The sequence below is a fragment of the Spermophilus citellus genome (genome assembly GCF_964194105.1).
Source record: "Spermophilus citellus genome assembly, chromosome: X".
NCBI classification, from domain to species: Eukaryota; Metazoa; Chordata; class Mammalia; order Rodentia; family Sciuridae; genus Spermophilus; species Spermophilus citellus.
The window spans coordinates 105,558,797-105,575,607 of NC_138190.1; the positions used below are offsets into that span (position 1 = coordinate 105,558,797).

The window sequence follows — 16,811 nt, forward strand, 5'->3', positions numbered from 1 at the left end:
TCCTGTGGGACTATGACAAAAGATCTAACAGGATCTAGAAAGGCTTAAAATATGGTTGAAAGAAATAATAATGGAAAACTTTAAACAAGAAACATAAACCAACATATTCAAGAAGCAAAGTAAGACCAAAAAGGATAAATCTGATAAATCTACACAAAGAAACATGACAAACTTCTGAAAATACAAAAAAAAAAAAAACTTTTGAAAGCAGTAAGAAAAAAAATAACATCCAATCTATAGAGGAAACATTATTTGAATGACAGATTTCTCATGAGAAACTATGGAAACAAGGAAGTAGTCCAATACTTTTCAAGTATTAAAATAACTGTCAACCCATACCTAGTGAAACCATCCTTCAGGAATAAAGAAATTAAGACATTGAAAGATGAAGGAAAACTCAAGAGAATTTGTTCCCAGCAAGCCACCCAAAAACAATGTCTAAAGAAAGTTATGTAAACAGAAAGAAAATTAATAAAGAATCTTGGAACCTTGGGAAGGAAGAAACAACAATATAAAGAACAAAAATAGGGGTGAATATAACTGGATTTCTTTTTATTTTGTCTTGATTTCTTTTTATTGCTGCATACAATTCCATTGTGTGAATGTACTACAGTTTGCTGAAGCATTTGCCCATTCCCTTAGTCCATTTTGTGCTGCTGTAACAGAATATCTGGGACTGGGTAAATTTTTTTGGAGTACTTGGGATCAAACCCACTTGCTATGTTAAGTGCTCTACCACTCAGCTACACACTCAATCCTTTTTATTTTCATTTTTTAAAAATTTTGAAACATGCTCTTATGAAGTTGTCCAGACTGACCTCAAATTTGCAATCCTCCTGCCCAAGCCTCCAAAGTAGCTGAGATTATAGGTGAGTGCTACTGCACCTGGCCCACACTACATAACTTATAATGAATTCATTTCCAGTAGTTCTGAAGGCTGGGAAGTCCAGGGGCCTACATCTGACCAGGGCCTTCATGCAGTATCATTCAGTGGCGGAAGGTATCATGTGGGCAAGAGGCAGGGTGCAAATTCACCCTTTCATAATGAACCCACTCCCATAAACATGATGTTAATAAATTCATGATAGCACCTCATGATCTAATCACATCTTTAAGATTCTACCTCTTAACACTTTCACATTGGAGATAAATTTTCTAACACTTAAAATTTGGGGCACACAAACTATAGCACCTATGGATGAAGCAGAAATTAACCCTGTATGATGTGTTTCTAGTTATTATGTAAACGAAATATTTAAGAATTATATTGCAAATGTGGGTGGGTTAAGGAACATATAGGGAGGAAAAGTTCCTACACTTCACTCAAATTGGTAAAACGACTCAAACACACCATGATAAATTATGTATATATAATATCTAGCACAACTATTCAAAGAGCTACAGAAAGAGATAGTCTCAAAAGTTCTACAGATTAATGAAAATGGAATTTTAAAAAATGTTCAAGTAACCAGGAAATGGAAATAGAGAAATAAGAAATAAAAAAAAACAGCAAAGAAATTTTAAAGATGACACAGACTTCAGCCCTATCATAGCAATAATTATAATATATGCAATTGGCCTATACATACCAATTAAAACAGAGATTAGCAGAGGGGATTTAAAAACTCTGCTCAACTATATATTATCTACATGAAACTCATTCTAAAAATACAAAGGGCAGACTGAAAATAAAAAGATGAAAAAGTACATACCAAGCAACATTAATCAAAAGACAGTAAAAGGAGGTATATTATTACCAGATAAAGTAAACTTCAGAGCAAAGAAAATTACCATAGACAGAGGGAGATTGTACATAATGATAAATGGGCCAATTCTCTAATAATTTTTAGCAATAATGTTTATTCACCAAATGGCAGAACTTCAAAATACGTGAAACAAAAAGTGATAAAACAGAAAGAATTCGTAAATTCAGTATTACACAAGATCCTTCAACACCTCTGTTACCAACTAGTCATTAAAAAGAGTGAAGATACACCAGAACTCAAAAAACACCATTGATGATAAAGAAAATTTGGTGAAAATGTAGTATATATACACAATGGAATTTTATTTTTTCAGCCATAAAGAAAAATGAAATTATGGCATTTGCAGGAAAATGGATAGAACTAGAGACTATCATGCTAAGTGAAATAAGTCAAACTCAGAAGGTCAAGGGTCAGGTTTTCTCTCATATGTGGAAGTTAGAGAATAAAAAGGAAAAGAAAGGTGGAAATGGATATTGTAAAGATCAAAGGGAGATCAGTAGAGGAAAGGGACCAAAGGGTGGGAGGCAGGGAGGAAAGGGAAGTACTGAGGACTGATTATATAACAAAAAATTACATCATTGTGTACAACTATAATGGGAAAAAACACCATTAACCATCAGGATCTAAGTGACATTTATAAAACACTTTACCTAACAAATACAAACACATTCATGAAACAAATATCAAGATAGATCATATTTGGGGCCATAAACCAAATCTCAACAAATTTAAATGAATTAAGATGTGTTCTCCAACTACAACTACATATCAATAACCAAAGGGAAACAAGGAGATCTCTGAACATTTGGAAACCAAATATACTACTAAATAACTGACAGATCAAAGTGGAAGACTAAAGGGAAATTAAAAATAAAGAAAATTGAATGAAAATTAAAATATATTAAAATCTGTGGGACTCATGAAAGAGTATGTGATTCTGTTTACTGAATACGTGTATATGTACTTATCTTCAAGAGCCAGGCAGTGTACCTACCAAGATGTTTAAAAATAGTAGGCAAATAAGATTATAGCCATTTTCTATACTTTTTGTTTAACTGTGTTTTCTGACAGTTTGAATATTTACATGAATTTATATTTACCTATATATGCATTCATATACACTATGCCTATTAAAATAAATGTTTTTAAACATTTTTTTTAAATATTTTTTTGAGAGAGAGAATTTTAATATTTATTTTTTAGTTTTCTGCAGACACAACATCTTTGTTTGTATGTGGTGCTGAGGATCAAACCTGGGCCGCACGCATGCCAGGTGAGCGCGCTACCGCTTGAGCCACATCCCCAGCCCCCAAAATAAATGTTTTTTTAATTTAAATTTTTTTTTTAAATTCTGGGATTCAGTTAAAAATGCTGATAGTGAAATTATGGCAAAAATGTCAAAATTAGAAAAGTACAATCAATAATCTAACTTCCTAAATCAAGAACCTAGAAAAGAAATAGCAAAAATAAGGCTCAAAGCAGTGTAAGAAAGAAAATAAAGAGCAGAGATCAATGAAATTTTAAAAATACGAAAAATGTGATTGATTTTTAGAGCTGACTCTTTAAAAATCAATAAAATAAAAATTAAACATTAGAAAAAACCCTACAGGAACAGCACTTCTACTTTTTATATAATCATTATCAACTTGCATTACACAAATCTCTATGTAAAAAGGACCCATAAAATACAGTGGTATTTTGGATACTTTTTTTCTTACTGAAAAAAGTCATAAACAGACAAGATATACAGATGAGAAATTATCACTGAAAAAGATGTTCACCATCATTAGCCATCAGGGAAATTGCAAACTAAAACCACAATATGTTATCATTATCTATAGGAGGCTAAAATTTAAAAATAGTGATAACACCAAATGGTAGCTAGGATGCGAGAAACTGGAGCATATATACATTGCCTGTGCATATGTAAAGTGGTCTAGCCAATCTTGGAAACAATTCTGCAATTTCTTATAAAACTGAATATTCAATTAACACATGATCTAGCAATTTCAATTCTAGGCATTCATCTCAGAAAAATGAAGATTTATGTTCACCAAAATCCAAAAAGCAAAAGACAACAACCTCCAAACCTGAACACAAATACTTCAGCTTTATTTGTAATAGTCAAAAAGTAGAAACAATACAAATATTCATCCATGGGTGCCATAGTTTGAATGTGTGCTCCAAATTTTAAGGGTTAGAAATTTATCTCCAATGTGAAAGTGTTAAGAGGTAGAATCTTAAAGATGTGATTAGATCATGAAGGTGCTATCATGAATTTATTAACATCATGTTTATGGGAGTGGGTTCATTATGAAAGGGTGAATTTGCACCCTGCCTCTTGCCCACATGATACCTTCCGCCACTGAATGATACTGCATGAAGGCCCTGGTCAGATGTAGGCCCCTGGACTTCCCAGCCTTCAGAACTACTGGAAATGAATTCATTATAAGTTATGTAGTGTGGGCCAGGTGCAGTAGCACTCACCTATAATCTCAGCTACTTTGGAGGCTTGGGCAGGAGGATTGCAAATTTGAGGTCAGTCTGGACAACTTCATAAGAGCATGTTTCAAAATTTTTAAAAAATGAAAATAAAAAGGATTGAGTGTGTAGCTGAGTGGTAGAGCACTTAACATAGCAAGTGGGTTTGATCCCAAGTACTCCAAAAAAATTACCCAGTCCCAGATATTCTGTTACAGCAGCACAAAATGGACTAAGGCAACTGGCAAATACTTAAGCAACTTGTAGTACTTTCACACAAAGGTATGCAGCAATAAAAAGAAACAAAGGATTGATACACATAATAATCTGGGGATCTCCATAAAATTACACTGATTGAAAAAAATCATTCCCAAAAGATTATATAATGTATGGTTCATGCACATAACTTTGTGTTTATGTGTGTATTGCTGTGGATCAAAATTATTATATAACACTTTTGAAATGACAATTTTAGTAATGGAGATCAAATTAATGGTTGCCAGGTTAAAAAGTGGGTGGAACAGAAAAAAGTAGATGCTGCTATAAAAGGATAAAATGAAGGAGGGATCCTTGTAGTGACAGAGATTCTATATTTTGACTCTATAAATATTAATATCCTGGTAGTGATACTGTACTATAATTATGCTAAATAATACCAGTAGAAAAACAGTCCAAAGGGTATGTGGGATCTCTGTGTATTATTTTTTACCTGTAAGATTATCTACAATTATGTCAGAATAAATTCTTAATTTAAAAGTTATAATATTTTAGATACTTATAAAACTCTAAAAATAATGCTTATACAAATATCAAAGGGTTAAAGCATTGCAATTAAATATCAATGGAGAAAATATAAGCATCATATTAGAAATGTGAGCAAAGGACATAAAAAGGCAATCTCTCTCTCACACACACATACACACACACACACTCATACACAAATATGGTTTATCAATTAAAAACTTGAATTCTGCCTTACTGCTAATCAAAAAATTTAAATGAAGATGATGAGCTGGGCATGGTAGCACTCGCCTATAGTCCCAGAGATTCGAGAGGCTGAGGCAGGAGAATCACAAGTTTGAGGCCATTCTGAATACTTTAGTGAGACCCTTGACTATAAAAAAAAAAAAAAAAAAAAAAAAAAAAGCTAGGGACATAGCTCAGTGGCAGAATACACCTGGATTCAATTCCTAGTACTGAAACAGAAAAAAACAAAAACAAATTATGACAATGCTATTTTCACTGTTAAACCATCTACTTCAAGAACACACATAAAAAAGGGTAATATCCAACATATGCAACACTGCAGGGAAATGTACATTTTCATAAAACAACAATAAGAGCTAACACATATTAAGTGAGCACTGCATACCAGAAAAGGTTCTAAGCATTTTACCTACATTAATTTAAGCACTGAGGAGTTAAATAACCTGCTCATAATCATAGAAGTAGTAAACGGCAAAGCCAAGACTCAAATATTTGTTTCACAGTTGCTTTTTAATATCAGGGACTTGTGCATGTGAGGCAAGCACTCTACCAACTGAGCTATATTCCTAGCCCTATACTTCCTCTTTCTGACAGTCTAGCAGACTTTACATTAAACAACATACGTTTTTGTTTCAGACACAGAATCACACAAACAAGCATCTCTTTAATACAATTTCTAGGAATTTTTAAATGTATTTCATGACCCACGGCAAAATGCTTCAATATTTAAGTTACCCCTCTTAAAAAAGATTATTTAGCACTCAATTACAAGTTATTAGATAGCTATAACAGAATAGGGAACAATTCCAGAGGTAAGGCCTCAGCTTTCATATGGTCATCAGGTATTACTGAAAGACATGGATCCAAATAGATTTACTTAGAAGGCATTAGATTAGAAGAGTGCCTCCCTTAAAATTCTGAGATGCAGGGCTGGGGATGTGGCTCAAGCGGTAGCACGCTCGCCTGGCATGCGTGCGGCCCGGGTTCGATCCTCAGCACCACATACAGACAAAGATGTTGTGTCCGCCGATAACTAAAAAATAAATATTAAAAATTCTCTCTCTCTCTCTCTCTCTCTCTCTCTCTCTCTCTCTCTCTCTCTCCCCCCTCCTCTCTCACTCTCTCTTAAAAAAAAAATCTGAGATGCAAGAGGGGGAACTGTATAATCAAGATCAGTACCATAATCAATAGATGAAGATCTCTCTTGAGAAATTCTAAATAAGCAGCTTAATTTCCAGATGATATATATCCAAAATTCAATGTGTATTTCCTGTCTATGGCTCACACGAAATGACAGGAGACCACAGATCATAATTCAATGTCCTTTGTGCCTCAACTCCAAGATGACTACAATTTATAAGACTTTCTTGGGAATAAGTGGCATAATTTCAAATAATTGCTTAAGAAATGCCATAGTATTTCATCACCCTGTCTAAGCTCTAAATGGAAAATTTGTGTTTGAGACACAGTCCTTTTGTAGTCACTAAAAGAATCAGAAACTGTTTACTCTTACCCTAAGGCAAATCCAGTTCCTAGTGGGACAGGAGTTGATGCAACTGGTGTTCCAAAGCTGAATCCTGTAGTCTATTTTGCTGGAGCTGGATTATTGAATGAGAACAGGCTGATGGAATATGAAGATGTACTTACAACCAGTTGGGATGGAATCCCAAAATTAAACCTACCTATATCAGGTGTAGAGAAAGTAAACCCTGTGGTTGTAGTGGTGATGGTTGTCTCTGCAGAGTCAAAAGTGAACCTACCTGTAGGGGTACCAGTTTCTCCATAATTAAACCTGCTCATGACTCCAAACCCTAAAAGGGGGTAAGAGGAATGGAAGAAAAAAATTTTAAGAGGTCTCAACGAGACCTCCAATTGAATATGACAAATGGAATCCACACTGGAATCACATCCTGTCATTCCAAATTTCTAAAAATACCAGTTAGAAATCATTTAATAAGGGGCTGAGGTTGTGGCTCAGCAGTAGAGCATTTGCTTAGCATGTCCGAGGCCCTGGGTTCGAACCTCAGCACCACATAAAATAAATAAATTAATTAAATAAAGGTATTGCGTTCAACTACAACTAAAAAATAAATATTTTTAAAAAGAAATCATTTAATAAAAACATTTTTAATTGCAAAGCAAAGATTTTTCTAAAAAGAATTATCTAGCAGCTGGAGTCAAAGAAGAAGACCTGAAAGAGATATATGCCCTAACACCTGAAAATAAAATGCTGAACCGAGTATGTTTAAAGCCACAGGGTAAAGCTGCTGGCTCTTCAATGAGCAGAAACTTAGTGAAGCTTACATCTGGGAAACATCTATAGGAGAGTAGAAAAGACTGGGGAGACATGTGGGAACCCCAAGCCAATACAGAACATATGCAAAAATGGCCTGAATTCAATTTACCTTTGTGGTATGAAAACTTCAAGCTAAGATGTTAACATGAAAACTGGTTAGGAATTGATGAAACCTCCAGAGTCCAGGCAGGTTACCCATGATATCACTCAATAGAGATGTGTCCACTTCCTAGGTCACACTTGGTAAAAAAAAAAAAAAGCCCCAAGAAGATAAACTTATAGACAAGAATGACAAAACATTTAAGCCATCTTTATATACTAAAAATGAGAGAACTCTCTTCTAAGGAATTAGAGATAATAGAGTGATCTGAATGGCACATTAAAATGTTTAATATGTTTAAAGAACTCAAGATAAAAAAACAGCACCCATAAAACAAACATGCAAATGTTAAAAAGAGTCAAGAAAAATCCAAGAAATGGATTTTAGTATTACAAATAAAGAGGCTTAGCATGTTTGTAATCCCAGCAACTCGGAGCCTGAGGCAGGAGAATCACAAGTTCAAGGCCAGCCTTGGCAACTTAGACTCTAAGCAACTTAGTAAGACCTTGTCTCAAAAAATAAGAAGGGATGGGGATGTACCTCAGCAGCACAGCACCCCTGAAATCAATGCCCAGTACTGGGCGTGGGGGAGAAAGAAAGAAAGAGGCTCAAGAAATAGACTTAAATAATAGGCTAGCCACAATTGAAAAGAAAAAAAAAAATCAGTGAACTGTGAAGAGGAAACAGAAGATACTGTCAGATCACAGGGCAGATAAAAGTATAGGAAGGAAGGAAGGAAGGAAGGAAGGAAGGGGAAAGAGATGGTCCAATATATATCAAGAAGGAATATAGAAGGGAAAATGGAATGGCAGAAACAATATTCAAAGGGTTTATAAGTGAATTTGCTAGAACTGAAAATAAGTTCTCAGATCAAAAAGGTCACCAAGTGCAAGCAAGCAACCCTTCACCACTACCAAACAAATATGCATGTCTCCTTACCTACAATATATTTAAAAACTGGAATATTAAATATAGGGAAAAAAATCTGAAAGTTATCAATCAAAGACAAAAAATACCTAATAAGTAGTAACAGCCAGACTGACATCAGTTTCTTCATTACCAACAATAAATCTTAGAAAACAATAGAAAAAATATCTTAAAGTGCTATGGGAAAAATCACTGTGAATTTATAACCCTATCCTAGTCAAGATTAATGGAATCAGATGTGCCCAAAATTAATATTTACACAATAGCTGGGAAAGGTAATTTTAAGTAGTCAGTTTCAAAAATATTTCAACAAAGCTGAGTCTTATTATTTTGTGTACAACTAAGAAAGGAAGGGAAAAAATATCAACCTGTCATAATTCCTTATCACTTAATTTTTTATGCTTTTCAAAATAGTTTTTTATTGTCAGCATAGGTTTTAATCAAACATGCATACATTTTAAAAAAGCATAAGCCAAGTAACTTGGTTAAGTTATCTCTAGACTTCATATGCCTAATCCATTTTTCAAATCCAATTTCTTGGATATTCTCCTAAGTCACCAAGAACATGATTGAAGCAGCTTTTCTTTAAAAAAGAAAAAGAAAGTAATTTTTGCTATGTTCTTAAGCTGGTTTTGCAAATGTATAGGTAAGTCACCTTTTGTCTTCATTTCATCATATTGGTAACTAAATCTAATTACCACCTCCTCCATTCTCTTCCCCACAATTACCGGTTTCTTGGAGTTAAAGGTGATTCCACATTGTCTCAGGGAATTTTCACCCCAGCTGTTCATCATACAAGTTTTGAGTGTGGACATTTTCATATCACTTGTGCATGCAAGAACAATTATCATGTCACAGCTACCACCTAGCCAAAAGACACTATCAACTGGCAGACTCATTTCCACTTCAAAAATGTTAAAATATGAAATTTATGTATACCACTTAAAATTAATGAGAAATAATAACTTGAATAGTATTAGTATCATGGTTATAATGAAAAGCCTTCTCAAGAATAAGTCTAAAGTACAATACTGAATGATTAGTTACAACATACTTATTTCTAAGTCATGTACACATCTTAAAGTTTTTAAAATGTGAGCTTCAAATGATGATTTCAAGTGTAGTAACTCAGTCCTGGAAGTTACAGACAGGCAAGCATACTGAGCAGAACAAAAGCACTTGTATTTAATTTTGTATTCCCAAATGCACCACCCTCCTGGGTTGCACATGTTATGTTTTTATAAATTATAATATTATATTACATGTCTCACATAACATTATATGCTTCTTTTCATCTCATTTAAATTTTAAACTGTTCATATTCTTGTTTGTTTTTTAAATCTATTTTGCTTAACCAGTTTCTGACAAAGGTGTTTTTAAAAGACTCACATTGTTATTATGAATGATCAATTTCTAATTATAATTCTATTGTTCTGCTTTGTATATTTCAAGACTATGTTGTTGGGAGCATATATTGAAGTTCATGGTTGATAGTCTCTTGGTAGATTTTCTTCTATACACCAAAACAAAGTGCCTATTTATTATTAAATTGCCTTAAAGTATATTTTGTCTAACGTTAATATTGCCTCATCATTTTTATTTTGGTTGGTATTTGCCTAGTATATCCTCTTCCAATCAACTTTTCTGTGTCATTTTAAGTGTAGTTTTTGTAAATAGCATACAGAACTGAAATTATTCAAACCAATATGGCAAGTTTAACTTATTTGGTTTTAATGTGAATAATATAATAGGGTTTTTTTCCATCTTACATTGTGTTTTGTATTTGCCATACTCTATGCATTTTTTATCTTTTTTGCATATCTGGATTGATGGAATTTTCTTTATTCCCTTAATTTTCACCAGGTTTACAAGTTATATATTTTAATTATATTAATTTGTGTGAGTTCTCTTGAATTATTTAAGGATACAGGCATAAATTCATGTTCTTCTAACAAAGCCTGAAGTCAATTAGTATTCTCTATCCTTTTTAACAAACAGGATCTTAGTACACTTTAGCATTCCTCTGCATATCACTATCTTATTTAAAATTAGAAAACAGGCCTATACTCAAAATCTGTGGCTATCAGTAGAAAAGCTGTCTTTACCTTGTTGAGTTCTTCCTGTCAACCTCTAGTCCTCTTCTAGTAGCCTCTACTTATCCAAACAGCCTAACTATAGAATCTTTTTTTTTGAGAGAGGGGGGAGAGAGAGAGAGAGAGAGAGAGAGAGAGAGAGAGAGAGAGAGAGAGAGAGAGAGAATGAGAATTTTTAATATTTATTTTTCAGTTCTCGGCGGACACAACATCTTTGTTGGTATGTGGTGCTGAGGATCGAACCCGGGTGGCACACATGCCAGGCGAGCGCGCTACCGCTTGAGCCACATCCCAGCCCCACTATAGAATCTTAAAATTAACAAAACTATAGCTTTGCATGTTAAGCAAATCAAAACTACACTAAGATTTTATCCCACCTTCTCACTCTAGTCAGTTCTAATCATCAAGAACACAAATAACTGCTGGCAAGGATGTGGGGATAAATGTACACATATACATTGTTGGTGGGACTGCAAATTAGTACAACCACTTTGGAAAGGAATATGGAGATTCCTCAAAAGACTAGGAATAGAACCACCATATGACCCAGCTATCCCACTTCTTGGTATTTATCCAAAAGAACTTAAATCAGCACACTATAGTGATACATGCATAGCAATATGTACAGTAGCACAATCCACAATAGCCAAGTTATGGAACCAACCTGGGTGCCCACCAATAGACAAATAGATAAAGAAAATGTATTTGTGTGTGCATATATGTGTGTGTGTATGTGTGTGTGTGTGTGTGTGATGTATATTATATGATGTATATCATACCCACACAGAGTTTTACTCAGCTATAAAGAAGAATAAAATCATAACATTTGCTGGTAAATAAATGGAACAGAAGAACATAATGCTAAGTGAAATAAACCAGACTCAGAAAGTCAAGGATTGAATGTTTTCTCCCATATGCAGAAGCTAAAGAGAAAAAGAGAAATAAAAAGGGGGATCTCACAAGAAAAGAAGGGAAAACAGCAGAGTGGAAGCATGGGGACCAAGGGGGAAGAAAGAGGGAAGGGAAAGGGGAAAAATGAGGAATGAAGTTGACCAAATTATATTAGGTGCAAGTATGACTGTACTACAATGCATTCCAGTTTTGTATACAACTATAATATATCAATTAAAAAATAAACACATAACAGGCTGGGGTTACGGCTCAGTGGTAGAGCGCTCGCCTAGCACATGTGAGACGCTGGGTTCAATCCTCAGCCCCACATAAAAATAAATAAATAAAATAAAGGTATTGTGTCCAACTACAACTAAAAAATATTTTTTTTAAAAATAAAAAAATAAACACATAAATGGAAGACCAATAGAGTAGAGGAAGGGGATTAGTGAAGGGAGAAGGGCAGAGAAGGGGGTAGTATTTGAGACTGAAGTGGATAAAACTACATTAAATGCATTAATGGATATGTCAAAATGAACCTCACTGTTAGATATATCTATAATGCACTAAAAATAAATTTTAAAAAAATAGTACAGTCATACAATGGAATACTATATAGCAATAAAAATAGCTACTTGCATTTAAATCTCAAAACCAATATTGACCATAAAATGTTGCAGAAGAGTAAGTACAGTATGCCATTTATGTAAACCTTGGAGACACAAAAATATTACAAATCATTTATGGACCCATCTTAGTGAACTTATAAACACACACTGGAAAATATATACTAACTACATAAATACAATTATCACTGCAATGGGAAGGAAATGAGACTGGGAAGTGATATTAAGTAGTTGCTATAATGTTTTAGTTCTTTAAAAAAACAAACAAGGAACTGCAGGTGTAGCTCACTGGTAGAATCCATGCTTAGTATAAGTGAGGCCTTGGGTTCAATCTCCAGCACCTAAAAAAAAAAAAAATCATCATTTAAGAAAAATATAGCAAATTTTTAATAGTTGTTAAATCTTTGGTGGGTGTTAAAATGGTCTCTGTGTTTTTTCTTTGAAGTATTTCATAATTTTAAAAAAGAGGAACTACTAGCCCAGCATGCCCAGCACAGTGGTGGTACAAGCCTATAATTCCAGCACTAGGGGGACTGAGGATGGGAGGATTCCAAGTTCAAGGCCAACCTCAGCAACTTACTGAGGCTTTAGTGAGACCCTGTCTCAAAATAAAAACTAAAAAGAGCTGGGGTTGTAGCTCAGTGGCAAAGCATCCCTGGGTTCAATCCCCAGTATCCCCCCCCCTGCATCGCCCCCCCACACAAAAAGGACTACTTAATGTTTGAAAATGACAGAAAGTAAGACAATATGTGTGCTTTGAAGAGGGAGATGTGCTAATATAGATCAATTATAACTTTTATTCTTCTAATCAATTTAATTGGCTGCTTTATAAAATATTTTATATTAAAAATTAATACACATTCATATAACCTTTGGAAAAGATAGTCAGAAAGAAATTTAATCAGTGTGAGTGTTAATTATGGCACTTGAATCTGCCTGGACCTGCTATGATTCATGCTTTTTTAAAAGTAAATCATGTTGAAAATGTCTATACTTATTAATGGAAAAAATACATTCAGCCTAACTCATATGTATAAAGAACACCACAGTTGATCACTGTTGCTCTAGCATACAGAAACTGGAAGGCCAAATTCAAACATAAGTGGGGCAAAAATTCCCAGTCCAGATCCAGATCCCTGGCTTACCTATTAGGCTTCCTCTTAACCCAGTGAATGGAAGACAAAAGTTATATAAAGGATTTTAAGTAATCAACACTTTGCAGCATTATTTTTATAACATGAAATAATTGGAAATAAATCATCTGTTGGTTTAGTTAGGCTGACTCACTCTGAAATATTAGGGTAATATTAATAATTCAAATTATAAAGACTATCAAACAGGAAAAAAATCCAGAACAGTATTAAATGAGCAACAACAACAACAAAAAACTATATAAACAAGAAGCACAGTTATGTAAAAAATATTGGCATATATGGATAAAAAAGGGAGGGGGACAGAACTACTATATTATCATAGTAGAGAAATGAGTGCAATTTTTTATCCTTAATTTTTTTCAATGCTGGTTTAATAAATCATTTCACCAGTGTTTTAAAAGACTTACTCTATATAATACAAAAGGATTACCTAAACTATATCTCTTTCTCGTAGCTATAAAAAGAAATTTTTAGCTGTACTTTTTATCTTTGTTTTTAACGTAACAAACCTTAAAAAATTGAAACTAGCATTTGGGTGCCAGCAGCCCCTGAGGCTGAGGCAGGAGGATCATGAGTTCAAAGCCAGCCTCAGCAAAAGCAAGGTGCTGAGCAACTCAGTGAGACCCTGTCTCTAAATAAAATACAAAACAAGGTCAGGGAAGTGGCTCAATACCTGGTATCCAAACAAACAAACAAACAAACTAGTAGCCAAATTCAGTTACCTCTGTTCTGAGTTGAAAAGTCAGAGAAACATTCCCCACTTAATTTCTGCCTCTAGATCTGATCTGCTATCAAGGCAGAACAAGTCAAGACTTAATCAAGTGAGTTCTATTGGCTGAGATGCAATGACAGTGTGACCTGAGGCTTCACACTGAACATCTCTAATCTTTGTGTTATTCCCTAAGTGCATACAAAAGTTCAAAAACTAAATGTCTAAGGTCAATGTCTTGCAAACTGTGAATGACAATTCATTAAAATATAATGGAATGTGCCAGAGTACACTGCATGTAATAAGTACTGTTTTTGCAAAACAGTCGTCATTTCTATATAGTGTATATGTGTCCTGAAGCCACAACATAAAATTTATTTCTCACTGTGAATCATGGCCAAAAGGTATATGAAACACTGGCTGGGCACTTAAGACTTTAGAATAACGTGTATTGAAGCAGACTTAACACACACACACACACACACACACACAAGAAAAAAGGATAGCATAACACATAACTTAAGTTCTACAAATATCTAGAGAATTAACAAAATGCAAGACACATAAACTATGATCACCCGCAGTACTAAAGGAATTTTGGTATAGGTAATTTGGCCAAAAAGCCAATAACTTTACTTTAGTGAATAACATTCAACCCCCCTTTTTTGTTTGTTTGTTTGTTTGCTCACCATAGACAACAATAAGCAGAATGGACAAATTACTCAAACTTCACCCTCACCTCTGCCAGATGGGGTGGAAGTTAAGAAAAGCATGGTATCAGAGAGAAGGGAAACAGTTTCAGTGCATTCTAATCAAATTCCAATCCAAAATTCAACAGTTATCAAAAGCAACTAATCATGAAATTCATCCTGTCTCTCCTGGTTTGTAACATTCAAACAATGTGTTTTGAGCCCAATTATTAATCACAGTTCAGGAAACTCCAAATAATTATTGCCCCATCCCTCCCTCCCCTTTGTTTAAAATCAAACCGCGCACTCCAGGGAAACTAGGGATACAACTCTACCCCTAAGTAAAGACACCCAAATTCCCAAGCAATGACAAGAGGGAGGCACGCTTGCGTTTCTCTGCTACAAGGCGGGAAAAGCAGGGCAGCCTGTCTGGCGATTTTTTCAGGATCTGGGGCCACGCACGGCTATTACTTGTGCGCCACAGGTGCCTGACGGCAGCCGAGCCAGTACTCCCCTGGGGCTTCAGGCCACGAAGGCTTGCCCAAGCAGAGAAAAAGTGCGACCTCACTTTACACAGACGCGCGCGTTGAGCCGCAACAGAAGAATGACACGTGTCTCTGTCAGAGGGAGGGGGCTGGGGGAACAAGGTTCAGAGCCAAGCAAATCCTTCTCAACTCCTGGCCCACCGACCCTACCCTTCTACTCCCACTGCTGCAGACGTGAGTGTGACTGAGTCCTCAGAACTGGAATTCACAGGGCAAAAAAGCTTCACGGTGAGAGAAGCCTACCCACGAAAGTCCTGCAAACTTACCGTAGTAGCAGTCGCTGCTTTCTGTCCCGTCCGTAAAGTAAACGGGTTGGCCTCCGAGGCTGTGTACCCACCAGAGGCAGACCCAGACCTACGCGAGCAGGAAACGAACGACTCTCTAACTGAAGAGACGCTAACCGCTACTGAGGCTTAACTGGGGTCGACCTACTTAACTAGAAAGGGCGGCCATTGACCCGACCTGGACGCACCCGGATTGGCTGATTCTGGTATTGTTTTAAAGGAGACTCCTCTATGATTGGCCAGGGAGGTCAAGCGGGAAGGCCCGAGGTGGTGGTGTGCGGAAGGCGGAGGGGAGGGGGGCGGGGGAAAGGGTAACCAAGTTGTTACCCAGGCAACTGAGAGACGCAGAGCTCTCCGCTATTTTCGGAGCCTAGCCAGCGACCTGAAAACTGACCCAGGTGAGGAAATACGAACCTCAAGAGGGGGAAAAACAGGGTCCTCAGATGCTGTGACTATCAGGGAGAACTGTAGATACTTGAGACTCTAAGAAATAACTCAAAAAGCCACAAGTTGCACAAAGTAGAGGTGAACCGTTTCCTCAATCCCTCAGTCGTAGGCACTAGAAGCAGGGTGCTTCTTTAACGAAACTCAGTCTCTCGAATGTGAGAGACGTGGAAGTAACATACAAGGTATGGGTGCTGGTCGACTGACTATCAGAAAGCCAAAATAAACATCTGAAGACTTTCCAATTAGCTATCTCAGCTTTCACACACTTAGCTGTTCTCCCTTTCCCTCAGGTTGGCTAAATGGAGGGTGTAAATCGTGTTTCTTATAGGTAGATCCATGTGCTCCAAGTGGAGCAGCTGCAGTCTGGGTTGGGATGTGTGGGGAGAGGGGGCGTGGATAACACTGTTAAGACCGAAAAACGTGAACCTTGCCACTTGCTGCGTGAACAATGACCTGTGTGCGAGAATTTTGGTGCTGTGGCCTCAGAGTTCCAACTGAACTTGGTCAAACCGGATGAGGAGAAGGGAGCGGTTAGATTCGCACTTAGTGAGATGGAGTGTGGTGTGCCAAAACTACTTGTTCCTACAAAACCTGCTATTCGCCAAGGGCTGATTTGAGGGAGTAAGTATTCTATGTCGTTTGACTATTCCTTTCAAAAAGAGGGGAATTAGATTTAAAAAAAAAAAAATGAACCTGAGTCAGAGGAGGGAACTGAGTTTGGCCTGGAGACAGGGGGATTGTTTCTCCTAAGAGCCTACTCTTGTGTGTTCAGAACACAAACGACAGAAACCGAAGCCAGGACCGTTGAGAAAATTT

General features: G+C 35.9%; 2 protein-coding genes across 3 annotated transcripts in view; one reads left to right on the forward strand and one right to left on the reverse strand.

Moving 5' to 3' along the window:
* Positions 1-15,676, reverse strand: part of NUP62CL (nucleoporin 62 C-terminal like) — an 82,007-nt gene extending 66,331 nt beyond the window's left edge. The window contains exons 1-2 of one of the 2 annotated variants that reach the window (XM_081276421.1): positions 15,531-15,676; positions 12,457-12,508 (exon numbers count right to left, since the gene is read on the reverse strand). In XM_081276421.1, coding sequence (XP_081132547.1) covers positions 12,457-12,469 — 13 coding nt within the window. In that variant the 5' untranslated portion in view covers positions 12,470-12,508; positions 15,531-15,676. The remainder of the gene's footprint in view (positions 1-12,456; positions 12,509-15,530) is intronic. The other variant, XM_081276422.1, reaches the window with a different exon arrangement.
* Positions 15,341-16,811, forward strand: part of DNAAF6 (dynein axonemal assembly factor 6) — a 40,441-nt gene continuing 38,970 nt past the window's right edge. The window contains exon 1 of the mRNA XM_081276424.1: positions 15,341-15,492. The gene's annotated coding sequence lies outside the window, so the exon portion shown is untranslated. The remainder of the gene's footprint in view (positions 15,493-16,811) is intronic.